General features: G+C 62.4%; 4 protein-coding genes across 8 annotated transcripts; 2 read left to right on the top strand and 2 right to left on the bottom strand.

The window, feature by feature from the left end:
• Window positions 1-150: 150 nt before the first annotated feature.
• On the top strand, window positions 151-4,208 carry Znhit1 (zinc finger HIT-type containing 1). Its single transcript, XM_021664077.2, has 5 exons — window positions 151-309; window positions 1,761-1,931; window positions 3,505-3,584; window positions 3,665-3,834; window positions 4,044-4,208. Exons 1-5 carry the CDS (start codon window positions 288-290, stop codon window positions 4,063-4,065), a joined length of 465 nt encoding a protein of 154 aa, XP_021519752.1. The 5' UTR covers window positions 151-287; the 3' UTR covers window positions 4,066-4,208.
• Window positions 4,209-6,021: 1,813 nt separating this feature from the next.
• Cldn15 (claudin 15) lies at window positions 6,022-12,761 on the bottom strand. Its single transcript, XM_021664088.2, has 5 exons — window positions 12,295-12,761; window positions 8,413-8,577; window positions 7,177-7,258; window positions 6,865-6,978; window positions 6,022-6,770 (listed from the first exon to the last, which is right to left on the bottom strand). Exons 1-5 carry the CDS (start codon window positions 12,509-12,511, stop codon window positions 6,668-6,670), a joined length of 681 nt encoding a protein of 226 aa, XP_021519763.1. The 5' UTR covers window positions 12,512-12,761; the 3' UTR covers window positions 6,022-6,667.
• A 1,346-nt stretch (window positions 12,762-14,107) lies between these two features.
• Window positions 14,108-17,387, bottom strand: Fis1 (fission, mitochondrial 1). Its single transcript, XM_021664089.2, has 5 exons — window positions 17,255-17,387; window positions 16,471-16,603; window positions 14,984-15,060; window positions 14,530-14,635; window positions 14,108-14,425 (listed from the first exon to the last, which is right to left on the bottom strand). Exons 1-5 carry the CDS (start codon window positions 17,297-17,299, stop codon window positions 14,328-14,330), a joined length of 459 nt encoding a protein of 152 aa, XP_021519764.1. The 5' UTR covers window positions 17,300-17,387; the 3' UTR covers window positions 14,108-14,327.
• Window positions 17,270-24,002, top strand: LOC132648007 (uncharacterized). Of its 5 annotated transcripts, none has more exons than XM_060367918.1 (4): window positions 17,347-17,396; window positions 19,314-19,398; window positions 19,619-19,695; window positions 22,087-24,002. In XM_060367918.1, exons 3-4 carry the CDS (start codon window positions 19,638-19,640, stop codon window positions 23,310-23,312), a joined length of 1,284 nt encoding a protein of 427 aa, XP_060223901.1. In that variant the 5' UTR covers window positions 17,347-17,396; window positions 19,314-19,398; window positions 19,619-19,637; the 3' UTR covers window positions 23,313-24,002. The 5 variants fall into 5 exon arrangements, with proteins under 5 accessions (XP_060223898.1, XP_060223901.1, XP_060223902.1 ...); XM_060367919.1 differs by having other exon boundaries at window positions 17,351-17,396; window positions 19,616-19,695; XM_060367916.1 differs by having other exon boundaries at window positions 17,393-17,523.
• The last annotated feature ends 1,825 nt before the right edge of the window (window positions 24,003-25,827 follow it).

The following is a 25,827-nucleotide window of genomic DNA, read 5'->3' as shown; positions in this document are numbered from 1 at the left end:
GGCCGGGCGCGCGGACCCCGCTCCGGGGCTGCGGGAAGGCGCCCGCGCCCCGGGAAGGACCCTGCGCCGGCGGCTGCCACCCTTAAATAGAGCCATAGTTTGCCACCACACCGCGACCGGAAGCAGGCTTGCCCCGCGCAAAGATGGCGGAAAGCTTTCTGGTCGCCGGGGGGAACGTCACGTCACGCCGCCCCGCGGCGGGGAGGACCGCGCACGCGCGCGGCCGACGTCACCGGAAGGGGCGGTGCGCGGGCGCGGAAGGCTTTTCCGGCCGCGGTGTCGCGCAAATGGTGGAGAAGAAACCCTCGGGTACGTGGGCCCTCAGCGGTTCGCCCCTTTGTGCGTCCAGTCCGAGCGCGGCTCTCCGCGCCCGAGGCCTCCGCGGGCCCTGTCGCCCGGCGTCGGCAGCCCCGGGGCCATGCCTTCCCGCTGCCGGCCGGGCGCTGGGGGTGGCAGCCGCGCTCGCCGGAGCTGCTGTCTTGGTTGGTTGGTTGGTTGGTTTTCTGAGACAGGGTTGCTCTGTGCGTCCTGGCTGTCCTGGAACTCGCTCTGTTCAAGCAGGCTGGTCTCAGACTCACCGGGACCCGCCTGCCTCTGCCTCCCGAGCGCCGGGACCGCAGGCGCGCTTCTAGCTGGCTGCTGCTTCTCCTCCTCCCCCTTCTTTAAAATGAGACGGTTGCTCTTTATAGCCGAGGCCGCCCATGTAGTTAGGCTGGTCCAGCCTCGGCCTCGCGCTGCTGTACTCCAGGCTGGGGTTTGGGGGAGTTCTGGTTTGACACTGGCATGTTATGGGAAACACGGCTCTGTCTGGATCAGAAGCACCAAGAAAGGGCTGGTGAGAAGGCGCAGTAGGTGAAGGTGCTTGCTACTTGAGTCCAGGACCCACATGACGGGAGAAAATCACTTCCACAGATTGTCCTCTGACCTCCACGCGTGCACTGTAGCACCTGCGTGCACAGAAACCACAGAGTAAATGAGGTGTTTTGTTTTTGTTTCGGAGAAATAAAGAAATGCAAGAAAGAGAGTAGGGGTGTGGCTCGGTTTCCTCGAGTGCTGGTCTGGCACGGGAGCTCACTCATCACCATTCTCAGCTGCGGAGTGAGTCCTGGGCCAGCCTGGGACACGTGAGACCCTGTGGAAGGTTGTGGGGTAGGAAAGGGACAAGCCAAGAAGAGTTACCAGTGAGAGAAGGAGCAGCCAAGGTGGCCTAAGAGAGCAGAGGGAGCCACCATGGTGGCCGGGAAGTGTCCCCAGCCTGAGAGGACAACAGCAGGAGTCATGCCACGGATGCTTTTCTTCCAAGGAATGCATCTCGCTGGAGGAGCGCTCTGGAAATGCAGGCTGGGGTTGGCCCCCAGAGCCGCAGGTGCCATGACGGAAACCAGAGTCAGTTCAGTCAATCCTTTCTCTGTGCACTCCTCTCTTTAAAAGTGGGGGGGAGGGCTGCTGTGTGTGCCAGTGCAGGTGTCCACAGGGCAGAAGAGGGAGCTGGATCCCTGGAGCTGCAGCTGTGGAGGTTGTGAGCCAGCATGGTGTGTGGGGGTCCTGGGCGCTGGGACCTGAGCTCTCACCACCCAGCCTTCCCTGTGCCCGCAGTCACTGCGGCACTGGAGGGCCAGAGGCAGCATGAAGCTGAGACCGCTTCCCCGCCGGAGGAAGCCGGGTCGGGAGCCGGGACTTCCCACATTACAGAGGCCGGAGTGGTGGCTCTGGCCCTGACAGCCCCTTCTTCCTTGACCACCTTAACTCTGTCCCCCCAGTTCGCTCCCAGGACCCTGGACAGCGGCGGGTGCTGGACAGGGCCGCCAGGCAGCGGCGGATCAACAGACAGCTCGAAGCGTTGGAGAATGACAATTTCCAGGATGACCCCCACGCCGGGCTCGCGCAGCTGGGCAAGAGGCTGCCTCAGTTTGATGACGATGCAGACACAGGTGAGGTGGGGAAGGAGTGGGCAGTGCCAGGAAGCTCCCGGAGCCATTCCTGCAGAAATGGGAATTGAATCCTTATTGTGGTTTTTGTTTCTTTACACGTCTTTATTTTGTGTGTCTGCATTTCTGCACAGAAGAAGGCTTACAGGAATTGGTTCTTTCCTTCCACCTTATAGCTTCCCGCGTTTGCCCTCCGGTCCCTCAGACTGCTGGGCTCAGCGACAGGTGCCGCCCTTACCCGCTGAGCCATCTTGCTGGCCCCTGGTTCTGTAACACTGCAGTTTCTTCAGAGAGCGAGCAGTCTGAACTGACAGCGCATTACTGTTCTAAAGCCCTCTTCTAGCCAGGTGGTAGCAAATGCATTTCATCCCAGCACTCAGGAGGCAGAGGCAGGCCCGATCTACAGAGGGAGTCCAGGACAGGCAGGGCCACACAGGGAAACCCTTTCTTGAAGAACAAAGAAGCAAGCAAAACAAAGCAACAACAAAAAGAACCATCTTTAGTCAGCAGGTTATAGATAGAGTCAAAGGCTGTCAGTCCTTCTGGTTGATTGACATTCACCCTCCCCCATGTCAGCCAGGAGCTGCATTTCTGAGACTTGTGACTGACAGCCTCCTGATGCCATCCCTTGCCCTTGCCCCTCATTCTGCGCACGTCTGGGCCTGGGCTCCTTGTCTGCTGGTGTCTCCTTTGCACGCGAAGGACATCTGGACTGGGAGGGAGGGGTGGACAAGCCATGCTCGTGTGCACTAAGCCAGAAACAACGTGTGTGCCTGTTCCTTCTTGGTCTTCTTGGTAGGGAGGGCTTGTTTGTGTGCTGAGAGAGGGTCTCCCTGTGTAGACTCACAGAGACCCGCCTGCCTCTGCCTGCAGGTGCTGGGACTCAGGCGTCGCCACCGCTCAGCAAGGCAGACCAAACGCTAAACGCTCTTGTTGTGCATGTGCATACGTGTGCTGCGCTTGCGTGCGCACGTGCACGCCACGGCATGGCACGTGGCTGGAGTCAGGACAGCTGAGGTGCTGGTGAGTCCCAGGGTCTGGACTCAGGCTGTCAGGCTTGGCAGCAAGCGCCTCTGCCCGCCACGGAGGACTCGGGGAGGCCCCAGCAGGGAGGCGGCTCAGGAACCAGTTCTGGCTGCCAGGGCCCGGCTGCTGTGCGGGCAGCAGCTGACCGCCTGCCCTGTGCCTCGGTTTCCTCATGTGGAGCAAAGAAGGGCCACCAGGTGTAAGGGCGTGTAGAGCCCCGCATGCCGAAAGCTGAGGCAGGGGACTTGCCAGGGATTTCAGGGCAGCCTGGTGCGCACAGTGAGTCTGAAGTCAGCCGTGGTTAGTGAGGCCTCGTGTGGGAGCAGCGAAAGCCGAGGTGTTGGGAAGGTCAGACCACGGTCACCCCTGTGACATGTGTGTTCCCAGCCCGCTGGGCTGCGGGGCTCCCGTCCCCACATAGACTGCTGGGGACCCTGGGCTTTGGTAGCCGGTTGACCAGGATGGAGATGAGGACAGGCGGTGAGGGCGGTCCCCGAGTGTGCGGGCTGACGCCTCCTTCTCGGCCAGCCCCGCATCCCTTGATCCCCAGGAAAGAAGAAGAAGAAGACCCGAGGTGATCACTTCAAACTTCGCTTCCGGAAAAACTTCCAGGCTCTGCTGGAGGAGCAGGTGAGGGGCCGGGCCGGTGGGGCAGGGCGGTGGACAGGGCCTGGACAGCGCCTCCAGCGGCCTGGCACCCCTCCCCACAGAACCTCAGCGCCTCCGAGGGCCCCAACTACCTGACGGCCTGCGCAGGGCCCCCGGCGAGGCCCCAGCGCCCCTTCTGCGCCGTGTGCGGCTTCCCGTCCCCGTACACCTGCGTCAGCTGCGGGGCCCGCTACTGCACCGTGCGCTGCCTGGGTACCCACCAGGAGACCAGGTGAGCGGGCCCGCCGCCTTGTGCCCAGCCCTGTGCTCTCCCCCATGCCCACCCCAGTGCCCCACCACGGGCCTGTGCCCAGCCCCTTGCCTGACCCCAGTGCCTGCTCTGTGCCCATGTCTGTGCCCCCCCCCGTGCCCGCCGCACGCAGGGCCGCTCGCCCGCCCTCCCTCCCTCCCTCCCGCTGAGCTCTTGCCCTCTCTGCACAGGTGTCTGAAGTGGACCGTGTAAGTCTGGCTTAGGGCCAGGACGAACCAGCTCCGAGGACAGAGAGGAGCTGCCCATCCACCCAGCCGAGCCATGGAAGGCCACGATCCCAGCGGCGGGGGCTGGTCCAACCGCAGAGTGTGTAATAAACGGCCTGGCCACCAGAACGTGCGTGTGTGTGTGTGTGGGGGGGGGGGGCGTGTTTACAGGTGACGGCCAGGGCTGGCTGCACACGCCTCCTCCTGGTCCTGAAGTCCCCGTGTCCTCTGTTCCAGCACCGCTCAGCCAGCTCCGCCTTCTTCGCTGTTGCTTTAGCGTGGTTTTGGAAACCAGGTATTACATAGCCCAGGCTAGCCTTGAGATACATGTCCACACACACGCGCACACACACGGGTGGCTGAGCTCCCTCTCCCTCGCCTCCTGAGTGCTGATTTTGAATAGTGCGTCTTTACTCGTCTGAAGTGTCTTTTCCTCTGTATTTGTGTGCTCACATGCATGTGCCAGGGTGAGTGTGCAGACGCCAGAGGGCGACTTGAGGGAATCCGCTCTCTCCTGCTGTGCTGAGACAGGCTTTTGGCTGGGCCTGCCCCTCAGGCCTCCGAGCGGAGCCGCTACATCCCATGTCGCTGTGGGGTCCAGGTCACAGAGACGAGCCATGGTGGCTGGCTTTGTTCATTTTCATTTTTTATTTTTTGGTTTTTCAAGTCAGGGTTTCTCTGTGTAGCCCTGGCTGTTCTGACTCACTCTGTAGCCCAGGCTGGCCTTGAACTCAAGGAGATCCGCCTGTCTCTGCCTCCTGAGTGCTGGGATTAAAGGTGTGTATCACTGCCCCCCGCAGCATCTGGCTTTGGTGCGGGTTCTAAAAATCAAATGTGGGCCAGAGGGTTTCAGGGTTAGTGCCTTTGCACACTTGCCCGTCTCCCCAGCTCGTGTCCGGTGTAAGTCCAAGAAGCGTCTATCCTACAAATGGACCACGAGGGTTGACCTGGAGGGCAGAGGACCAGCCGAGGGTGTGACAAAACCCGCCATCCTCAGGCTGGAGCGCTGGCTCAGCGGTTGAGAGCACTGACTGCCTCGGGACCCGGGTCTGTTCCCAGCGCCCACGGGATCTCACAGCACCCAGGATCCCGAGGACCTGACGCCCTGGGCTGGCCTGTGCGGGGACCTCAGGTGGGGTGCGCGGACACACATGCAGACAAGCACACACAGAAAAGGGGGAGCTAAAGGATTCTCTCTCCTCCCTTTCGCAGGGGGAGGCAGGGCCGGGCCGATCTCTGCGTTTGAGGCCAGCCTGGTCTACAGAGTGAGTCCAGGACAGCCAGGACTGTCTGGAAAGCAAACAAAAAACAAAGGTTGTCCTTGGTCTGTTGCAGTTACTTGTCTCCCGGGGGCTGAAGGCAGACACTTCCCCTGGGGGTGCTCGGTTAGTTAGGGGTGCTCAGCGTGGGCTGCACATCTCTCTTGTGGTTTTCTGCGAGCGGCGTGGCTCGGCTGTGGACCACAGGAGGAGGAAGGGAGGCTGAGGCGCAGCAGGCACCGGCCGGGGTGAGGGGCGCCGGCTCAGTGTGCCCTTCTCTGCCGTCCGGCGTCGCCGCCTGCTCTCTCACCTTGGGGGGAGGGGGAGGTAGTGCTCTCAGCCTGTGTGGTGGGCACTGGCCGCCCTGGGCAGCGGGGCTGGGCTCTACAGGGAGCCCTGGCGGAGAGCGCAGCCCTGTGCCCGGAGCCGCCTCCCTGGCTGTTCTCTCTGTTGTCACGCCCCGCCTCCTGCCCCGCCTCCTCCCGATGGCCCCGCCTCCTCGTCCCGCTGCAAGCCGCTCGCCCCACTGTCTGCCAATGGCCCCGCCCCCTGCCGCTCCTAGCCAGTCCCCACCCCCGCGGCGCTGGGATCACAGCAACGCCAGCACCTTCGCCTTTTCCTTCATTTCTCGACAGGGTGTCGGCGCGCATGCGGCGCACAGAGCACAGGGAACACCAGCAACGTTGCGCCTTTCACGAGATCTTTACTAAACCCCAAATCTCCTCCGCACGCGCCCGCTCTAGATAGCTGCCCCTCACAGCCGTGAGGACAGGAAGGGCGCTCGTCCCCCGAGGGCTCCTGGCGGGACGGGGCCACTCTAATTTCCTGAGTGCCGAGCCCGAGCGTCCCAGCAGCTCCTCCTCAAATCACTTGCCATTGAGAATGTGCGTGTGCGCGTGCGCACAGTCTGCGCGCCTGCAGGGCTGGGAGGGCTTCCGCTCCATCGCTCTCCACTGTCTTCCCGGGAGACAGGGTCGCACCTTGAGCGAGCGTGCGGGCGGCGGGCGTGTGCGTGTGTGTGTGTCCCGCTCTGACACGGGGCTGGGGATGCGAACTCACGCCCCACGCTCGGGTAGCAGACACCCCCGGGCACACGACTTCAGGAGAGGAGACGGCCCCTCGGGGGCAGATCTGAGCGTGAGGTTTGAGGCGACCCTCTAGTGGGCAATCACAGTGTACACTCATTGGCGCGCGGGTTCGGGAGCCTCCGCCCCGGCCCGCGCCTCTGTCGGAGCGGCTGGAGTGCTGCTGGGCTTGTCGGGGCGACCCCGGCCTGTGCCCGCTCCGTAGCCGGGCCGGGCCTGGGCACCAGGAGGGGCGGCCTGGGCTCTACACGTAGGCGTTCTTGCCGTATTTACCGAAGCTCACGCCGCTTTCGTCCGAGGCGGCTCGGGGCATCACCGCCGCAGAGGCCTTGTAGGGAGGCGCAGCCCTGCGGGGGGGAGCACGGCGGGTCGGGTGAGGGCCGGGTCAGGGCCAGGGTAAGGGTCGGGTCAGGCCGCATGGCTCCTCCTCCCGGCCCTCACCTGGTGGCCGGGTCCTTCTTGGCACAGCAGCAGGTGGAGAAGAGGCAGACGCTGCCCAGGAGGGACAGCAGGGAGGCGCTCCAGCCCAGGTACAGCGCTGGCCCCAGCTCGTACCTTCCGGGGCACGGGGGAGCGAGGGGGTGTGAGTGCTACCGGAGGGCACGAGCCCGGCCCACCTGTCCCCAAGGTGCCCACCTGCCCCAAGGTGCCCACCTGACACAAGGTGCCCACCTCTCCCCAAGGTGCCCACCTCTCCCCAAGGTGCCCACCTGCCCTAAGGCTCCCCTCCCGGCCCCAGGGCACCCCACTTACTTGGTCCCCACATACAGGGGGTTGAAGAAGTCGGTGGTGATGTTGACGGCATACCAGGAGATGGCCACCATCCCGCAGGTCCCTGGGGAAGAGGCCCTCCTCAGCCAGCTGCGCCCACCCTCGCGGGGCCCGCGGCCAGGCCACGAGCAACACACACTTCCTCCTCAGGGTTCACACTGCAGCCTTCGCCACAGGAGTCCCGGGCGTCTTTTTATAAACAACATCTCTTTCCTTCTTTTCTTTTTTCTTTTTTTTTTTTTTTTCTTTCAAGACAGGGTCTCTCTGTGTGACCCTGGCTGTCCTGGAACTCACAGAGATCCTCCTGCCTCTGCCTCCCCAGTGCTGAGATCACAGGCGGGCGCCACCGCTGCCGGCTTAAAAACACGATCTTGGGAAGCCCAGGGCTGGGGGTGGCCACAGCCCTCAGCCGCTGAGGGACCAGGATTGAGGCGGGAGGGGCCTGGGTGATAAAGACGGCGAGCTTCTAAGAAGGCTGCTTCCTCCCGTGGACTGTCTCTCCTGCCCGCTCCACAGTTCGCGGGGGACGGGTTACACAACCGTGAGGCCCAGCGGCCGGCCCGCCTCCTTCCCCTGGCCAGCGCCGAGGAGGAAGGCCCCGGCCCTAACGGACACGCCGGCTCGGCTCCCCCGTCTGCAGTCTCTGTGCCCACTGCACCACCAAAGCCTCTGCTGTGCTAGCTCCGTGCAGCTGCCCCAGGGAGGTCCTGTTACCCTAACCACACCCCAGGGAGGCCCTAGCCACGCCCCACGGAGGCCCTCCGTTACCCTAACCACGCCCCAGGGAGGCCCTACGTTACCCTAACCACACCCCCCAGGGAGGCCCTAACCACGCCCCAGGGAGGTCCTGTTACCCTAACCATGCCCCAGGAAGGCTCTAACCACGCCCCAGGGAGGCCCCGCCTGGCAACCCTCTCTCTAACCACGCCCCAGGGAGGCCCCGCCCGGCAACTCCCTACCCTGACCAAGGCCCTGGGCCGCCGCGGTGCTGTCCCCGCCCTGGCATCCCCGGGGCAGCTCCAGCCCTGGCTCCGGGAAGCAGGAGGTGCCCAGCGGAGGAGCAGCGTCTTCCCGGACCCTGCTTCCTCCTGGGAACCACCCCATGCGGGGCTGCGTGCGTGCGTGTGTTTGTGCCCTACTGACCCCCGCCGGCCGTCAGCGCGGGGACAGCCTGCGGCCTGCGGGCGCGCGCGGGTGAGGCCCCCCAAGCCCCGTTACCGGCAAGTGCGTGGAAGGCGCCCGCGGCCGCCAGCAGCCTGGCCTTCCTGGGCGCCGCGATGTTGCCCACGGTGGTGCAGCGCAGCCCCGGCATGGCCAGGAGGAGGCCCAGGAAGCCCAGCAGGATGGCGGTGATCATGAGGGCGCGGCAGCCCTGGACGTACCCTGCGGAGGCAGCGGGTCAGCGCGCGCCGGGCCCTCCCCACAGCCTCCCTCCTCACGCCGGCCACTGCCCGGCGGGAGACGCGGCGGTCCTGCGCATCAGCCGGGCCGAGCCCAGGTTCCCTCCCGGCCCCACTGGTTTGCAATCTTACTCATTTTTATGTGCTTGCAGCGCTCTGCCCGCACGTGCGCCTGCCGCCAGCAGAGGGCACCAGGTCACCTTATGGACGGTTGTCAGCGGCCATGTGGGTGCTGGGGATTGAACCGCGTCCTGGGGAGCGCAGCCAGCACTCTCAGCCACTGAGCCATCTCCAGCCCCGACCCTACTTCTTGGGGTCCCAAGAATAAACCCAAGCAAGGCGCCACCAAACATGACCATGGGGAGTCCAGCGGCAGACAGCGTGGATGAGCAGACCCCGGCAGGATGGCCGCCCAAGTAGTCACGCCACCCAGCACGGCGACCCTTCCACGCCACACAGACCCTGAGACACAGGAGTCAGGGCTGCGGACAAGTGGCTCTCCCCACCCGTCTCCTCTCCCCCTCCGTCCTCCTCTCCCCCTCTTCTCCCCCTCCGTCCTCCTCTCCCCCTCTTCTCCCCCTCCGTCCTCCTCTCTCCCTCCTTTCTCCATCCCCCTCCTCTCTCCCTATCCCTCTCCTCTAACCCTCCTCTCTCCCCATCCCTCTCCTCTCCCCCTCCTCTCTCCCTCCTCTCCCCCTCCGTCCTCCTCTTTCCCGGCACCCCTGGAATTCTACCGACGGGCTGCCTCTGCTCCCAAGTGCTGGGGTTAAAGGTGTGCACCACCACTGCCTGGCTTTATCTTAATTTCAACTTTTGAGACAAGATCTCACACAGACCAGATGGGCCTCAGACTTGCTATTTAGCCAAGGGTCACCTTGAGCTAACTCTCGATCCCCCTGCCTCAGCTTCTGCTCCTGTGCCAACACCTGGAGCCTCAGGGTAGGAGCTGAGTTTCTGTGGAGTAACAGTGCCTGCAGGGGGCAGAGGGCCCAGGCACTGGGAGGTGGAGAGGCTGGGACTAGGAACCCATCAGTCAGTCCAGCTCCCCATCAGCTGGTGCCTCAATTTCTCTTTTCTCAAAGCTGAGGGGAGCTGCTGGCTCCGCCTCCTGTTTTTGGGACCCAGAATGTGGTGTTGAGGGAAAAGGCAGGAGATGAAGTAGCTGGAGTCGGGAGGAGGGACAAAGTTCTCTGAGGGAGACTGTGACTCAGCCACACCTTCTGGACTTCCCCACCAGCTCTGCATGTGCAGGGAATGCTGAAGGCCTGCAGGTCCATGGGGCCAGCTGCTCAACAGTGGAGAGGTCGCCAACTGACGGTTAGGCGTGGCTTGCTGAGCTATGCCTCAAGGCTCCACAGGACTCAAGAGGTTGAGGCAAGAGGGCTGCAAGTTCAAGGACAGCCTGGGCATCTCAGCATGACTGTCTCAAGATGAAAATAACAAGAAGGCTGAGGCTGCAGCACAGAGGTGAGGGGCTGGGGCGTGGCTCAGTGGTAGAGCCCCTGCCTAGAACTCCCAGTGAGGGGCTGGGGTGTGGCTCAGTGGTGGAGCCCCTGCCTAGAATCCCCCAGTGAGGGGCTGGGTGTGGCTCAGTGGTCACCTGCCTAGAATCCCCCAGTGAGGGGCTGGGTATGGCTCAGTGGTGGAGCCCCTGCCTAGAATCCCCCAGTGAGGGGCTGGGTGTGGCTCAGTGGTCACCTGCCTAGAATCCCCCAGTGAGGGGCTGAGTGTGGCTCAGTGGTAGAGCCCCTGCCTAGAATCCCCCAGTGAGGGGCTGGGGTGTGGCTCAGTGGTCACCTGCCTAGAATCCCCCAGTGAGGGGCTGGGGTGTGGCTCAATGTAGAGCCCCTGCCTAGAGTCCCCCAGTGAGGGGCTGGGGTGTGGCTCAGTGGTCACCTGCCTAGAATCCCCCAGTGAGGGGCTGGGGTGTGGCTCAGTGGTAGAACACCTGCCTAGAGTCCCCCAGTGAGGGGCTGGGGTGTGGCTCAATGTAGAGCCCCTGCCTAGAGTCCCCCAGTGAGGGGCTGGGGTGTGGCTCAGTGGTAGAGCCCTGCCTAGAGTCCCCCAGTGCGGGGCTGGGTGTGGCTCAGTGGGAGCGCGCATCTGTAGCACGCCTATGCAAACAGTTACTCTCTAGGACTGAGGGAGAAAGACAGGGCTCCTCTTGGGACTTAGCAGACACAGAGGATAAAGTGGCCCCTGCCCACCGTGGTGAGCTGAATCAGTCTCCTCCGGGCAGGCTGCTTATGTCTGCTGAGCGGGCCAGCTTTGGTGAACCGAGATAAAGATGGAAAGACCTGAGAAGCTGTCTACAGCAGAAGGGCACCGACCACAGAAAGGGGAACCTAGCTATGGCAGCGTGATCCTGGCACGGGGGAGGCCGAGGCAGGAGGAGCTTTTTGAGTTCAGGACCCAGCCTCGGCTACACCATGAGGTCAGAGATGCAGCTGCATAGCAACACCACACACACAGACACACAGACACACACAGAGACACAGACACACAGAGACACACATACAGAGACACAGACAGAGAACAGACACACAAATACATAGACACACACAGAAACACAGACACAGACGTGCACACACACTCACACAAACCAATCCATACAAAGGAGCACGGAAGGGAAGGGACAGGAACCCCACAGGCCTGGGGACCCCGAGGCCCTCTATGCTCCATCACCCCAGCTCACGCCTGGTGACTTCCCAAGTTTACATTCGCTCGCAGAGGGTGCAGCCACAGGTGAGGCCGGGTGGCCACGCTCGGAGGCTCGAAGGCGACAGGCTCTTGCCTGGTTTCCCAGGCTCGGACCTGGCCCTTGGTCCCCTCGGCACTCCACAGGCTCGGACCCGGCCCGCAGGCCCCTCCACCACGATTCTCCCAAAGTCTGCGGGGAAGGGCAGGGTCCTGGGGAGATGGCCGGGAGGGCGCAGGCCTGTCACCCAGAGTATCCCCAGCCTCCCCAGCCTTGGGCCGCCTCACACCTACACACTGCCCACACCTCACCTCACACACCTCACACACTGCTCACACCTCACCTCACACACCTCACACACTGCTCACACCTCACCTCACACACCTCACACACTGCTCACACCTCACCTCACACACCTCACACACTGCTCACACCTCACCTCAAAAACTTCACACACTGCCCACACCTCACCTCACACACCTCACACCTCACCTCACACACTGCTCACACCTCACCTCACACACCTCACACACTGCTCACACCTCACCTCACACACTGCTCACACCTCACCTCACACACTGCTCACACCTCACCTCAAAAACTTCACACACTGCCCACACCTCACCTCACCTCACACACCTCACCACACCTCACCTCACACACCTCACCTCACACACCTATACAGTGCTCACGCCTCACCTCACACACTTCACCTCACACAGCAGCTGCGGAGCCGCCGAGCCAGCAAGCCTCACCAGAACAAGCACCAGCGGCCCGCAGGCCCCGGCCTGTGCCACTGTGCCCTGGCGTGGCGGCTCCGAGCGCAGCTGGCCGAGCGCAGGCTCCCCAGGCCCGGGCGGCCCAGGCAGCCTCCGGAGGCGTCGGCGAGCCGGCGGGGGGCCGCGTGGCAGCCTGTGGCAGCACCACTGCGGGGCACACGTGCCCCACTCCCGTGCCTCGCCCCGGGCCACCCTTCTCTCCCAGCTCCCCGCCATGGCCTACCGGACAGGGCCAGCATGGACGGGAACTCCCAGCAGTTGGAGACGCCCAGGGAGTCGGTGGCACAGCTGTACCACAGGTTCTCGAAGATGGTGTTGGTGGTGATGACGTTGCCGTGGATGGTGGACACCCTCCAGTAGCTGTTTGGGAGGGTCACGCCGAGCAGCAGCAGGCCCAGGGCCGCCGCGAAGAAGCCGAGGGTCTCCACGGCCATAGACATGCTGGGCGCGCCCTGGGGGCCTGGGGCAGGAGGCCGAGGCTGGAGTCCGAGGAGGTGAGGCGGCCGGAGGCCGAGGCTGGAGGCCGAGGAGGTGAGGCGGCGGGAGGCCGAGGCAGCCCGTCCTCCTCAGGCTCGGGCCTCCTCAGGCTCGTCGTCAGGCAGCCCTCACAGCTCCGCTTCCTGGCAGGTAGAGGACCAGCCAAGCCCGCGCTCCGCTCCGCAGCTGTTGACTGTGATGAAGGGAATAAACGGCCAAGAGTCCAGCCCCGGCCCCTCCCCTCCCCGGGAGGAGGCTGGGCTTTCAGGGAGACTGAGCCCCCGGGGGAGGCATCAGGAACCCAGGGGAAGTGGCCTGCCTGACTCAGCTGTCACCAGGGCCAGAGTTCTAGGTAACGGGAGAAAGCGTCAAGAGAGAAGACAACTCCAACAGGCCCAGCAGCCGCCTCGGAAGAGGGCAGAGAGCGCCCAAGACTGAGGGCCCCGGGACGGGACCCTGAGACCTGCTAGGACGTGGCGGTGGGTTAGGGGTGACGGAGCTCTGGAGCCCAGCCAACCTGGCCCCACTAGCCTCCCGCACTGTGAAAGCCTGGCTTGAAGTCCTGGCTCTCAGCCTTGTTGACACAACATTATTGGCTTTTTAGGTTGTAATGGGAGTTGGGCGGCAGATCACAGCTCTGGGCACACTCCTACAGCCCAACGGTTGCCTCGGGGCTGAGGTGAGGCCGCCAACCGCCCCTCCCAGAGCTGACCTTTGACCCTTCGGCATTGAGTTTGATCCTGATGCCAAGGGGCCAGGGACCCAGGGTCAGGGCTGGATCACAGGCCGAGGGCATGACTCCGGTTAATCTACCTATCCGAGTAGTGGGCACTAGCCCCAGCCCCATTAATTAATTCCAGTAAGTGGAAGCCTGTGGGTCCTCGCCCATCCCCGGCTAAGCACCTGTCCACTTCCTCCTGGCGGTTTCCTGCTCTCGCCTGGCAAGCTGGCACTGGCTCCAGTGAGTATGAGACCGCTCTGCCCTCTGTGGTCCTCACACCCCCTCTTCCTCAGGCTCCACCATGGCCCCCTCAGGTGCCTCCTCCAGCCCCCAGCAAGCCTGCCAGGGCCGTGGAATGACAAGTATGCAGGGAAGCCAAACAGGCCCACGAAGAGCCTGGCACAGGGGGCTTGGGGTGAGCAGGGAAGGCTCGGCCTCCCACCCCTCAGGCTGTGCCCAAGAACCCCACAACCCTGCTATAACCCCACAGCTTCCTCCCACCCCACGTCGTCCCTGTCCCCCAGGAGAAAGCCTGGCTGGAGGAAGGGGAGGGGGCAGGAGGACAAAGGGAGGGAAGGGCGGAGGTTTGGGAGGAAGCACGGGGCCTGCAGTGGAAAACTCCGGCAGCTGGGTGGGTCAGAGACCAAGGCCATAAATCCCCTCCCGCACCGTCCACCCCTCTCCCGTCCACCCCTCTCCCGTGGCTGTCCTCCGAGCAGTTCCCAGTTCCTGCACAGTAGCTTCAGGGGAAGGAAGGGTGTGGCCTCGATGCTGCCTGGAGGGGGAGTGGGGGCCAGTGCACCCAGTGACCCTGCTTCTCCACAGACTCACACACAGCTTCCCAGGCCACAGCCTGATTTTATTGACCCTCAATGCGAAGCATGACCTAGACAACAGGTGTCAGGAGACGGGGCACGGGAGGCGGAGGGCAATGGACACTGCGGAGGTGGACAGAGGGCGCGGAAGAGGGAAGGCAATGGGAGGACAGCCAGGACCGTCTGTCTTCCAGTGTCCCCAGGCTCCAGGTGCCGGGGTAGACGCAGGCGAGGCTGCCACCCTCAGGGTTTGGACTTGGAGACCGCCAGTCCAATGAGTCCAGCCAGGCCCGCCACACCCAGGGCCATGCCGCCAACAATGGCCATGCCCACTAGTCCATCTGGAAGGAAAGAGCGCACACTCAGGCCTGCCCCCGGCCTGACCACACCACCCTGCACGGGAGGGGCACCGGTCCCCGAGTCTGGAGGGCGGGAGGCCTGTCACCTTTCTTCATGGCCTTGTCAATGAGGCGCTCCAGCTCCTTGGCCTGGTTGTTCTGGGGTTCCGTCTGCAGCAGTCCGCGAACGTACTTCAGAGCCTTCTCATATTCCTGCAGCCGGGGAACCTCAGACAGCGCACGCCCCAGCCCCCACCCGGGGGCCGCCTCTGGCCCGGGCTCATCCTCCTCCACCACAGCCCCACCCCACAGAGTAGAGTTCACAAACAGTCCAGCTGTGGGGGGTGATAAGCTAGCAGAGATAACAGCCACAGGCTCAGGCAGCACCCTAATCCTGACGTCACCGTGGTCCCCACACCCTTACCTTCCCCCAGTCTGTGCTGGGATTACAGGGTACCAGGCACCCGGCCCACTGCCCTTTGCTGGCTAACTGCCTGGGCCGGGGTTCTGCCCAGGGCACTCAGGGGAGCCCAGGTTGGGAGGGAGGGTTCTGCACCTCACCTTGAGCCGATAGTTGCCCACGGCCAGGTAGAAGACATAATCCCGCTGCTCCTCTTTGCTCCCTTTGGGCAACAGCTCTGGAGGAGGTTGGGAGAGGAGAGAGATCGATTCTCTCTCTTTTTCACTTTTTCAAGACAAGGTTTCTCTGTGTAGCCCTGGCTGTCTTGTAGACCAGGCTGGCCTCGAACTCAGAGATCCTCCTGCCTCTGCCTCCCGAATGCTGGAATCACAGGCGTGTGCTACTCTTGGCTCACAACAAACCCTTCTCTTTAACTCACTTTCCCCGAGTGACCCTCATCTGACTTCATTTTGTGTGTTTGTTTGTGTGTCTAATGGGGGGTAGGACAGGGACTCGCTACGTAGCCCAGGCTGCCCTAGTCTCTCGAGTGCTGGAGACACAGCTGTGTGCAAACAAGCTTTGCCTCTGTGTAGCTGAGAGCCTTCCGTGTCTGCACTGAGCCCCTAACAGGATGCGAATGATCAAGACCACTTTCACTGCTGTGCCTGCTGTAAAAGAAACCTGGAAAATCTGAATTGATCAAAGTAAGGGGCCAGCATTTGCTTTTACAAGGAGCGAGCGCTGGTGGCACCCCTGAATTCCCAGCACTCAGGTGGTGAAGCAAGATTCAGAGGCTGAAGCATCCTGAGCGATAAAGAAGCCCTGAGTCAAGATAAAAAGGACTAAACGACGCAGGCACCTCTTAGCACAGCCCTGTCCCTGGAGAGCCTCCAGTACCACCCCAAGACGGCCTCGGATGCCACATCTACAGGTCAAAAGGCCTGTGTATAAAATTAGACAGCACTGCACAGAACCTGCCTGTGCCCCCAAAGGTGCTTCTGCTAGACAGCGAGCCCAGGCTGACCTTGGTCAGGGTGCAGGGACCCTCCATCTCTGCAGTCGGCGCTCTGTGGCTGAACCGCATCCCTAGGCTTCCACCGCTGCCGCACTGGGATCACGTTAACTCCCTAGAACCTTCCGAATGACTGCCCCCAACACACTGTACATGCTCTATTAGCAGCCACTAGGAACGGAGCAAGGAATGTTGTGTGCTGTGCGTGGTCGCACCACAGAGGTCAGAGGACACTGCGTGCGTGCGCCCGCGTGTATCACCACTAGGACATCTGGAGTCCTACTGTGACTCTACCCGCTCCCTGGAGAAGGGCCTCCCTCTGGACCGGGGGCTAAGCCGCACCAGGCCAGCCCCGCGGTCCCTGCCTCTCCTCTCTGCAGACTCCTGCGGCCACGCTCGGCTCTTGGCGCCTGCGCAAGCACCGACTATGTCCTCAGCCCGAGAACAGGGTTTTCTCTGTTTTGTTTTTCCCTCTGCATGCACGTGCCGAGGTTGACACGGGCAGAGAAGCCGAGTCCAGCCTCGGCTGCGACCTGCTGGGGGCGGCACGGGGGGTGGGGGGTGGCGGCGCGGGGGGTGGGGGGGACGGGCGTGGGGAGCAGCGGGCGCGGGGAGGGCGGCTCGGGACGCGCTTACCCTCCAGCAGCGCGCAGCCTCTGCGGATGTCCTCGTTGTACCTGCTCCGCACCAGGCACCAGGCGTACTCAAACTGCGTGCTCTTGGACACAGCGCCAGCCGCCTGCTCAGACTGAAACTTCCTTTCAAAATTCTGTCGTAGGAGAGAAGAGGGGGCACTCAGGACCGCGGGCGCCGCCGCCTAGCTCTGCGCCCTCCTCCGGCCCGCACCGGCCCTCGCGGGACCAACCCGAGCCGCCGCCTGGTGGCAGCCGCGGGCACTGCTGCGGACAGCAGAGCCCGAGGAACCGAACAGTAAACACCGTCCAGCAGCCAGCCTCCTCCCCCCGCGGCCTCCGCGTGAGGCCGCCGGCCCCGTCCTACCCACGCTTCTGGCTGGATCTGCCTTACCTTAACTCTAGAAGAGAAAAGAAAGCGCAGCTACGCGGACAAGCGCTAGCATGCACTGAACCCAGCACCACGCGGGACTCAACACCAGCGAGAGCTCACTCCAGTGACTGTGCTACCTCGTCCCTGCGTGAGTTCCCCAAATTCCCGACCCTGCACCACACTAAGACGCCGGGCCTCAGGGCTGCGGTGCCGAAACAAGGGAAACTACAACTCCCATCAGGCGCAAGAACACAGCGCAAGCTCCCGCAAGAAGCAAGGCGCCGCAGAGGCTGCTGGGAGCCGTAGTTCGGCTTCCTCAGCAGGCAGAAACCGGCGGTATTCGGCGTCGGTCGGCTGTCCTCAGGAACTGCTCTTTCCAGTCCTACTCTCCTCCCTCCTCTGGGCCAGGCCTCACCTTCAGATCCTCCACAGACACCAGCTCGTTCAGCACGGCCTCCATGGCCACCGCCCCTGCAAGCCTCGCACCAAGGTCTCTACTGGGCCACGGTCTCCATGGTCCAGTGGCAGGAGCGGAGGCACTTCCGGCATCGACCTGGGTAGGCCCCGCCCCTTCCTCCTGTGCCAGGGGCCAGAGGTGGCGCTAGACCTCCTGCAGGATCACGTGTCAAGCAGCCCTTACTCTAGGACCCTGAGGCCTCAGCTTCCACAGGGCAAGGGGGTTTGGTAAGCGCAGCCTCCCCATCCCGCACCCGCAAACCTGGGTCACAAGGTCGAAGCAAAGCTGAAAGGGCAGGGAAGACTGCCCAGGGCCCATACTGCCCTTGCCAAGGAGCCATGTTCAAGTCCCAGCACCGGGTGGCTCACAGCCCCCGAGTCCAGCTCCAGGGACCCAGTGCCCTCCTCTGACCGCCCCGGCAACTGCACTTCATGCCGACACAGACAGATACACACGATTAAAAATAAAACTTGGAAAAGGTTATCTCTTGCAGGGTCAGCTCCTTCAGATATAATTTAGCGAAACCATCTTGGTGTACCTGAGGATTACGGGGTCTTGAGGCCTTTGGCCTGAGGAGGAGCCCGGAGCAAACGCTAACTTCCGGGATTTTAGAATTAGGGGCAGTAGGTGGTTAGCGACTTTGTTCCTTTTCACCCGACCTTCAGTCACACAACAGAATTTAAGAGTCGTAGCAGAGACTCAACACACTTTTTTGAGACAGGGCCTTACTGTGTTACCCTGGCTGGCCTTGAACTCAGGTCTGCCTCGCCTCCCAAGTGCTGGGACTAAAGGCGTGTGCCACCATGCCCGGCTTGCTCTTTTTAGTTTTTTCAAGACAGGGTATCTTTGTGTAGCCTTGGCTATCCTAGAACTAGCTGTATAGACCAGGGTGGCCTTGAAGACACAGATCCTCCTGCCTCTGCCTCCCGAGTCTGGGATTGGAGTATGCGCCCCGACTGCCCAGCTCAGCCTTTCTTACAGAACCCAGAACCAGCAGCCCAGGGATGGCACCACCCACAGTGGGCTGTGCCCTCCCCCATCAATCACCCTATCTTAACAAAGAAGAAAGTTCTTCTCGTAAAAGAAAATGCTTTACGGCCAGATCTAATGGAGGCATTTTCTCAACTGAGGCTCCTCTTTTGTGGTAACTCTACTTTGTGTGTCACAGCAGCCAGCACACGCAGTCCCAAGCCTCGGCATGGGCAGCCCCTGCTACTCAGAACACCTGTCTCCTACCCCGCCCTGGCTTCCTGCTCATTCACTCACTGTTGACCTGGCATTTCCTATGTGGTCACTGTTTAGACTCAGGCACTGATAAAAAACTCCATCCTGCCTCTCATCTAGGGGAGACCGAAAACAAAAGCGAGCTGGAAAGAGTGGTGCATGCCTGCAACCCTAGCCCTGGGGAGGTGGTAGGAGGAGGTTTAAGGCCATCCTTGGCTACATAGCAAGTGCAGGTCCAGCCTGGGCTACGTGAGACCTTCTTAGGAGCCAGATGATCCAAGGCTTTCTCAGAGGCCCAGATGAAAAAGCAAAGTAAATGTTGGTTCTGCGTCACAGTGAGCAGACTCGGCAGAGTCAGAGGCTGGGGCCCAGCCTTGAAGGAGCGAGGGTCGCAGTTTACTGGATCCTGCTGTCTGCTCTGGGCTGTGGCTATCAGCCGTTGGATGAATGGTGCGCGTGGGAGGAGTCACCCTGTGTTCTGTTTGCCGACACCGTCCTGCGTGGCCGGTCCCACTACACTAGCAGTAAGATGCTGTGTTTGTCATAAGCTCTGGCATAAGCCATCAACTTACACAGACCTCCCGGTCCCAGCTAGGAGTCTCGCCCCTTAACACCTGGCCACTCAGGACCTTTACTTCTGTGGGAGGGTCAAACTGAGCCACTGGCTTGGTCAGCACCTTCCTTACATGCTGAGTGTCTCTCCAGCCCTGGACCTGGGACTTTTAACCCAATCCTGCCTTAAAGGTTTTTTTCTCTTCCTGTTGTTTCCCTCCCTCCTTCCCATCCTTCCCAGTCTCTAGCTCAAGCTGGCCTCAAACTCACTGAGGACGACCTTGAACTCATCTCCCTGCCTGCGGCTGGCGGGACCTGGATTACAGGTATGGCAGTGTCTGTCCTGGTTTGTGTGGGAGTGAACTCAGGATTTCACACGTGCTCAGTGCCCGCCAACAAGGCTACATCCCAGCGGCCTCCTCCTCCTTGCTCTGAACCAGAGCTACCTTCATTTCTTTTTATTTCATAGTTTTTCTTACTCATTTAAAAAATTTATTTATATTTATTACAATTTATTCACGTTGGCTACCTTCATTTCTGAAGCAGGATCTTACTGCCACCTCAGATGCGAAGACACAGAAGGGCCTGGGGCCCAGGAGGAGGCATCGTCGTAACCCCTTCTGGTTAGTCACTCCTCCATGACAAAACGTGTGCCTCAGTCTGTCACTTCTTTTCCTGATATGGTCTCACTATGTAGCCCAGGCTGGCCTCAAATTTACAGAGCTCCACCTGCCCGTGTGGCCTGGGATTAAAGGCGTGATGTGCCATGGCTGGCATGTGTCGTGTGCATGTGTATGCCATGACGCACGGGTGGTCAGAGGGAACCCTGCAGGGCATCCTCTCCTTCCAGGTGGTCCCAGGATTCAAGCTAAGGCTGTCAGGCTTGGTGGCCTTTACCCCTCCTGTCTCATTAGGTTTTATTTCTGTAACAGACCATGCGGGGAGGAAAGGGTTCATTTGGCTTAAGCATCCGAATGGCATTCATCACTTAGGGAAAGTAGGGTGGGAACCTGGAGCAGGAGCTGAGGCAGAGGCCACAGATGGCGCTGCTCCCTGACTCCCTCAGCTGATTCCTTAGAGAACCCAGTACCCCCAGCCCGGGGATGACACACCCACACGGGCTGGGCCTCCAAGTCAAAAATCAGGAAAGTGCCCTGAAGACTTGCCCACAGGTCACTCTGCTGGGGCCACATTCTCAAGTTCCCTCTCCCCAGATGACCCTGGCCCATGCCAAACAACAAAGAAATAACCAGCACGCCCAGGAGGCCACCCTGCCTGTCCCTAAATTGTAATTCCTTGTTCGAGCAATCAGCAGGGGAACGGGAAGGGACAGGCAGGTAAATTCAACACCCCAAAATGGAAAAGCAATCCCAAAGAACTATATTTATTTATTTATTTGTTTATTTGTTTTCAAGGCAGGGTTTCTCTGTAGCCTTGGCTGCCCTGGACTCGGCTTTGTAGACTAGGCTGGTCTTGAACTCACAGGAACCTGCCTGCCTCTGTCTCCTTGAGTGCTGGGATCACAGGCCTTCGCCACCAGGCCTGGCTCAAAGAACTGTTTTGTAATGTGGTTGGGTAGTGAAATTACTCCCTTGAAACTGTGAATGAAACTTGCTCTGCGCTGTTTCCGGCGTGTAATGAGCCGCTTGAGTTGATAATGGGATCGATCCTGGCCTCCGGTCTTACACGGGGGGCGGGGGGTGCACGGGGCAGGCTCCGCGTCTGTCTGCCCTCTCTCAGCCCTGCTCACTTGGGGCGGCGATGGGTGTTTCGCCCGCACCACGCCTGGCGTCTGTGTGCGTGCGGGAGCTCCGCTCAGGTCAGCGGCCTCACGGCAGGCGCCGTCTCTGCGGCCTCCACTTCCCAAGCCCGGATCTACAGACGTGCACCAACAGAGTCGGAACGTGCTTTGGCTGAGGGACACGCTGAAAGGCTCGGGGCCGGGCAGCCACGAAGACGCTCCTTCTTGCACCGTCTGACAGGGAAACCCCGGGAGCGGTTCTGGAAGTGACGCTACGCGGGCCTCAGCATCACACTTACTGGTTTGGACACGCAGACGGGAACACTCAGAGCGAAACAAAACGCTGTCCACCTCTGGCGAGGGTGTGCGCACAAGGCAGAGGGGCGGTGCTCGGGGCTCGGCGCTGCTCCGGCCGCGGCGGGCGGTGCTCTCCCCACCGGCCCTGTCCTGCGCGGCTCCGCGCCGCCTGAGCCGCCCGCCCGTCGGGACGCGCGAGGCCTCTCAGCCCGCGGCGTCCGCACTCGCCCTCGCGGCTCCGCCTGTGGCCTCGCGAACCTGCGCGCCGACCCCTCTAGGACGGCGGCTCTGTGCTCTGGAGGACCCGGGGGCCGCGCCGAGAGCCAGGCACTGAGTCTGCGCAGCAGCAACCCTCTGCGGGAGGCGGGGCCGGGGGCGGAGCACGCGCAGGCCTGAGGGGGCGGAGCGACGCGAGGCGGGCGGGGCGCGGGCGCGGCCGGGAAGAGGGCCTCTCCGCCCCTCAGGAGGCTTTGACTTTGTTTTATAAGGGTTTCTCTGCGTAGCCCTGGCTGTCCTGGACGCCCTCTGTAGACCAGGCTGGCCTCGAACTCACAGAGATCCGCCTCCCCGATGCCGGGACCACAGGCGTGCGCCACCGCGCCTGGCTTCCAGCAGATTTCTTAAAGGTCCTTTTCCCCACACATGGCTTAGCGCGTCCAAGTGATGCCAAGTCTGAGAAAATGAGTTCGATTCCCCGGTTGCGACGCGGTGAAGCGATCCATGCAAGCGCCTTGTGGTGCACGCACACTCACAAAATAGAAAGCAATAAACAGGACTCGTTGCGGGTGTCTAGTGCCCGTGGGGGCGGGGCTCAGCCTTGGGTGTCTTCCTGAGGTCCTGTGGCCGGCCTGAGCCGCTTTGTGGGTCCTTCTTCCCCTCCCACCTCGGTTCACCCCTTCACACCGGTGGGGGAGGAACAAGGATGGAGGGGCCGGGGAACCCCCTGAACCTAGTGTCCTGTCTTCCTTGGCTACAGCAAACCGAAGCAGCCTCCCCCAACCGAGCGGCCCGCCGGCCTCTCCGCGCGAGCGAGCACAAGCTCCATTACCTGCGGGGCCGGCTCCACCTGCCTCCACACCTGTGGGCCGGCTCCACCTGCTGCTCCATTACCTGCGGCTCCATCACCTGTGGCTCCATCACCTGCAGGCTGCCTCCATCACCTGCAGACTGCCTCCATCACCTGCTGCTCCATCATCTGCGGCTCCACCAGCTGCAGGCCACCTCCATCACCTGCAGGCCACCTCCATCACCTGCAGGCCGCCTCCATCACCTGCAGGCCACCTCCACCACCTGCGGCTCCATCACCTGCAGGCCGCCTCCACCACCTGCGGCTCCATCACCTGCAGGCCGCCTCCACCACCTGCAGGCTGCCTCCACCACCTGCAGGCCGCCTCCATCACCTGCAGGCCACCTCCATCACCTGCAGGCCGCCTCCACCACCTGCAGGCCACCTCCATCACCTGCAGGCCGCCTCCATCACCTGCGGCTCCATCACCTGCAGGCCACCTCCACCACCTGCGGCTCCATCACCTGCAGGCCGCCTCCACCACCTGCAGGCTGCCTCCACCACCTGCAGGCCGCCTCCATCACCTGCAGGCCACCTCCATCACCTGCAGGCCGCCTCCACCACCTGCAGGCCACCTCCATCACCTGCAGGCCGCCTCCATCACCTGCGGCTCCATCACCTGCAGGCCACCTCCACCACCTGCGGCTCCATCACCTGCAGGCCGCCTCCATCACCTGCAGGCCGCCTCCACCACCTGCAGGCCGCCTCCATCACCTGCAGGCTGCCTCCACCACCTGCAGGCCACCTCCATCACCTGCAGGCCACCTCCATCACCTGCAGGCCGCCTCCATCACCTGCAGGCCACCTCCACCACCTGCGGCTCCATCACCTGCAGGCCGCCTCCATCACCTGCAGGCTGCCTCCACCACCTGCAGGCCGCCTCCATCACCTGCAGGCCGCCTCCACCACCTGCAGGCCGCCTCCATCACCTGCAGGCCGCCTCCACCACCTGCAGGCCGCCTCCATCACCTGCAGGCCGCCTCCATCACCTGCAGGCTGCCTCCATCACCTGCGGCTCCATCACCTGCAGGCCGCCTCCATCACCTGCAGGCCGCCTCCACCACCTGCAGGCTGCCTCCATCACCTGCTGCTCCATCACCTGCGGGGCGGGTCCAGGTCTGTCTGCTCCAGCGTAGTAGATGCCCTTGGGCCTGCCGCGAGCCGTGGCTCTGCCTGCTGGTCAGCCGTTCTGTGTGGGGCTTTCAGAGCACCTTAGGCTTCTGGGTAATTAAGTCTCCGACCTGGAACTCTCCAATAGACTAGTTTGCTGGACAGTGAGCGGCAGGCATCCCCCAGCCTCCGCCTCTCCGGCTCCTGTGGCTTCACCACGAGCATCCACAGCCCACAGCGGGCCGATTTTTCATGGAGTTCTGCGCGCATTTCTGCCTGCAGAGAAGGCTGAGCGAGGACTGTTTTCTGCGCTGTAACTTGTTAAAGCCACATCATCTGCTCCGTGGCTGGGATCCCTCTGTCTGGGGACTGGGAGAAGTCCGTTCAGCCTCGGTAGACCCAGGACTCTGGGCCCTGAAACTGGGGCCCCTTGCTCCATGCTTTAGACGTGTGGCTTCAGCTGCTGTGCACAGCCCGGGTTCACTGCTCCTGCTCTTATCCCACGGGGCCCTGGAGTGCAGCAACTACTACAGTCTCCAGGGGGAGCGGTGGGTAGCAGCAGTGGGGGGCAGTGGCGGGGAGCAGTGAGGAGCAGCAGTGAGCAGCAGTGAGGAGCAGTGAGGAGCAGTGAGGAGCAGCAGTGAGCAGCAGTGGGGAGCAGTGGGGAGCAGCAGTGAGCAGCAGTGAGGAGCAGTGGGGAGCAGTGAGGAGCAGTGAGGAGCAGTGGGGAGCAGTGAGGAGCAGTGAGGAGCAGTGGGGAGCAGTGAGGAGCAGTGGGGAGCAGTGAGGAGCAGTGGGGAGCAGTGAGGAGCAGCAGTGAGCAGCAGTGGGGAGCAGTGAGGAGCAGTGAGGAGCAGTGGGGAGCAGTGGGGAGCAGTGAGGAGCAGTGGGGAGCAGTGAGGAGCAGTGGGGAGCAGTGGGGAGCAGTGAGGAGCAGCAGTGAGGAGCAGTGGGGAGCAGTGGGGAGCAGCAGTGAGGAGCAGTGGGGAGCAGTGAGGAGCAGTGAGGAGCAGTGGGGAGCAGTGGGGAGCAGTGGGGAGCAGTGGGGAGCAGTGGGGAGCAGTGGGGAGCAGTGGGGAGCAGTGAGGAGCAGTGAGGAGCAGTGAGGAGCAGCAGTGAGGAGCAGTGAGGAGCAGTGAGGAGCAGTGGGGAGCAGTGAGGAGCAGTGAGGAGCAGTGGGGAGCAGTGAGGAGCAGCAGTGAGGAGCAGTGAGGAGCAGTGGGGAGCAGTGAGGAGCAGCAGTGAGGAGCAGTGAGGAGCAGTGGGGAGCAGCAGTGAGGAGCAGTGGGGAGCAGTGGGGAGCAGTGGGGAGCAGTGAGGAGCAGTGGGGAGCAGTGAGGAGCAGTGGGGAGCAGTGAGCAGCAGTGGGGAGCAGTGAGGAGCAGTGAGGAGCAGTGGGGAGCAGTGGGGAGCAGTGAGGAGCAGTGAGGAGCAGTGGGGAGCAGTGAGGAGCAGCAGTGAGGAGCAGTGAGGAGCAGTGGGGAGCAGTGAGGAGCAGCAGTGAGGAGCAGTGAGGAGCAGTGGGGAGCAGCAGTGGGGAGCAGTGAGGAGCAGTGGGGAGCAGTGGGGAGCAGTGGGGAGCAGTGAGGAGCAGTGGGGAGCAGTGGGGAGCAGTGAGGAGCAGTGGGGAGCAGTGGGGAGCAGTGAGGAGCAGTGGGGAGCAGTGGGGAGCAGTGAGGAGCAGTGGGGAGCAGTGAGCAGCAGTGAGGAGCAGTGAGGAGCAGTGGGCAGCAGTGAGGAGCAGTGGGGAGCAGTGGGGAGCAGTGAGGAGCAGTGGGGAGCAGTGAGCAGCAGTGAGGAGCAGTGAGGAGCAGTGGGGAGCAGTGGGGAGCAGTGAGGAGCAGTGGGGAGCAGTGGGGAGCAGTGAGGAGCAGCAGTGAGGAGCAGTGGGGAGCAGTGAGGAGCAGTGAGGAGCAGTGGGGAGCAGTGAGGAGCAGTGGGGAGCAGTGAGGAGCAGTGGGGAGCAGTGGGGAGCAGTGAGGAGCAGTGGGGAGCAGTGAGGAGCAGTGGGGAGCAGTGAGGAGCAGTGGGGAGCAGTGAGGAGCAGTGGGGAGCAGTGGGGAGCAGTGGGGAGCAGTGAGGAGCAGTGGGGAGCAGTGGGGAGCAGTGGGGAGCAGTGAGGAGCAGCAGTGAGGAGCAGTGGGGAGCAGTGAGGAGCAGTGGGGAGCAGTGGGGAGCAGTGGGGAGCAGTGGGGAGCAGTGAGGAGCAGTGAGGAGCAGTGAGGAGCAGTGAGGAGCAGTGGGGAGCAGTGGGGAGCAGTGAGCAGCAGTGGGGAGCAGTGAGCAGCAGTGGGGAGCAGTGAGGAGCAGTGGGGAGCAGTGAGGAGCAGTGGGGAGCAGTGAGGAGCAGTGAGCAGCAGTGGGGAGCAGTGAGGAGCAGCAGTGGGGAGCAGTGGGGAGCAGCAGTGAGGAGCAGTGGGGAGCAGTGAGCAGCAGTGAGGAGCAGTGGGGAGCAGTGAGGAGCAGTGGGGAGCAGTGAGCAGCAGTGGGGAGCAGTGAGGAGCAGTGGGGAGCAGTGAGGAGCAGTGGGGAGCAGTGAGG

This window comes from Meriones unguiculatus, chromosome 15 (assembly GCF_030254825.1).
Source record: "Meriones unguiculatus strain TT.TT164.6M chromosome 15, Bangor_MerUng_6.1, whole genome shotgun sequence".
NCBI classification, from domain to species: domain Eukaryota; kingdom Metazoa; phylum Chordata; class Mammalia; order Rodentia; family Muridae; genus Meriones; species Meriones unguiculatus.
The sequence above is the reverse complement of the archived record's forward strand: the minus strand, read 5'-3'. Positions and strand labels throughout refer to the sequence as shown.

What these genes read in the sequence shown, in the direction of transcription:
- Znhit1 (XM_021664077.2), top strand. Translation starts at nt 288, where the DNA reads ATGGTGGAGAAGAAACCCTCGG. An exon ending in TGATGACGATGCAGACACAG is followed by an intron (nt 1,932 to 3,504) that starts GTGAGGTGGGGA and finishes CTTGATCCCCAG; the next exon opens with GAAAGAAGAAGAAGAAGACC. An exon ending in AGGCTCTGCTGGAGGAGCAG is followed by an intron (nt 3,585 to 3,664) that starts GTGAGGGGCCGG and finishes CCCTCCCCACAG; the next exon opens with AACCTCAGCGCCTCCGAGGG.
- Cldn15 (XM_021664088.2), bottom strand. Translation starts at nt 12,511, where the DNA reads ATGTCTATGGCCGTGGAGACCCTCGGCTTCTTCGCGGCGGCCCTGGGC. An exon ending in GTCCATGCTGGCCCTGTCCG is followed by an intron (nt 8,578 to 12,294) that starts GTAGGCCATGGC and finishes CTGCCTCCGCAG; the next exon opens with GGTACGTCCAGGGCTGCCGC. An exon ending in CGCCTTCCACGCACTTGCCG is followed by an intron (nt 7,259 to 8,412) that starts GTAACGGGGCTT and finishes CCTCTTCCCCAG; the next exon opens with GGACCTGCGGGATGGTGGCC.
- LOC132648007 (XM_060367915.1), top strand. Translation starts at nt 17,298, where the DNA reads ATGGCCACCGCCCCTGCAAGCCTCGCACCAAGGTCTCTACTGGGCCAC. An exon ending in CACTTCCGGCATCGACCTGG is followed by an intron (nt 17,397 to 19,313) that starts GTAGGCCCCGCC and finishes CATCCTTCCCAG; the next exon opens with TCTCTAGCTCAAGCTGGCCT. An exon ending in TGGCGGGACCTGGATTACAG is followed by an intron (nt 19,399 to 22,086) that starts GTATGGCAGTGT and finishes CCTTGGCTACAG; the next exon opens with CAAACCGAAGCAGCCTCCCC.
- Fis1 (XM_021664089.2), bottom strand. Translation starts at nt 17,299, where the DNA reads ATGGAGGCCGTGCTGAACGAGCTGGTGTCTGTGGAGGATCTGAAG. An exon ending in TGTCTGTGGAGGATCTGAAG is followed by an intron (nt 16,604 to 17,254) that starts GTGAGGCCTGGC and finishes CTCCTACGACAG; the next exon opens with AATTTTGAAAGGAAGTTTCA. An exon ending in TGGGCAACTATCGGCTCAAG is followed by an intron (nt 14,636 to 14,983) that starts GTGAGGTGCAGA and finishes CCCCGGCTGCAG; the next exon opens with GAATATGAGAAGGCTCTGAA.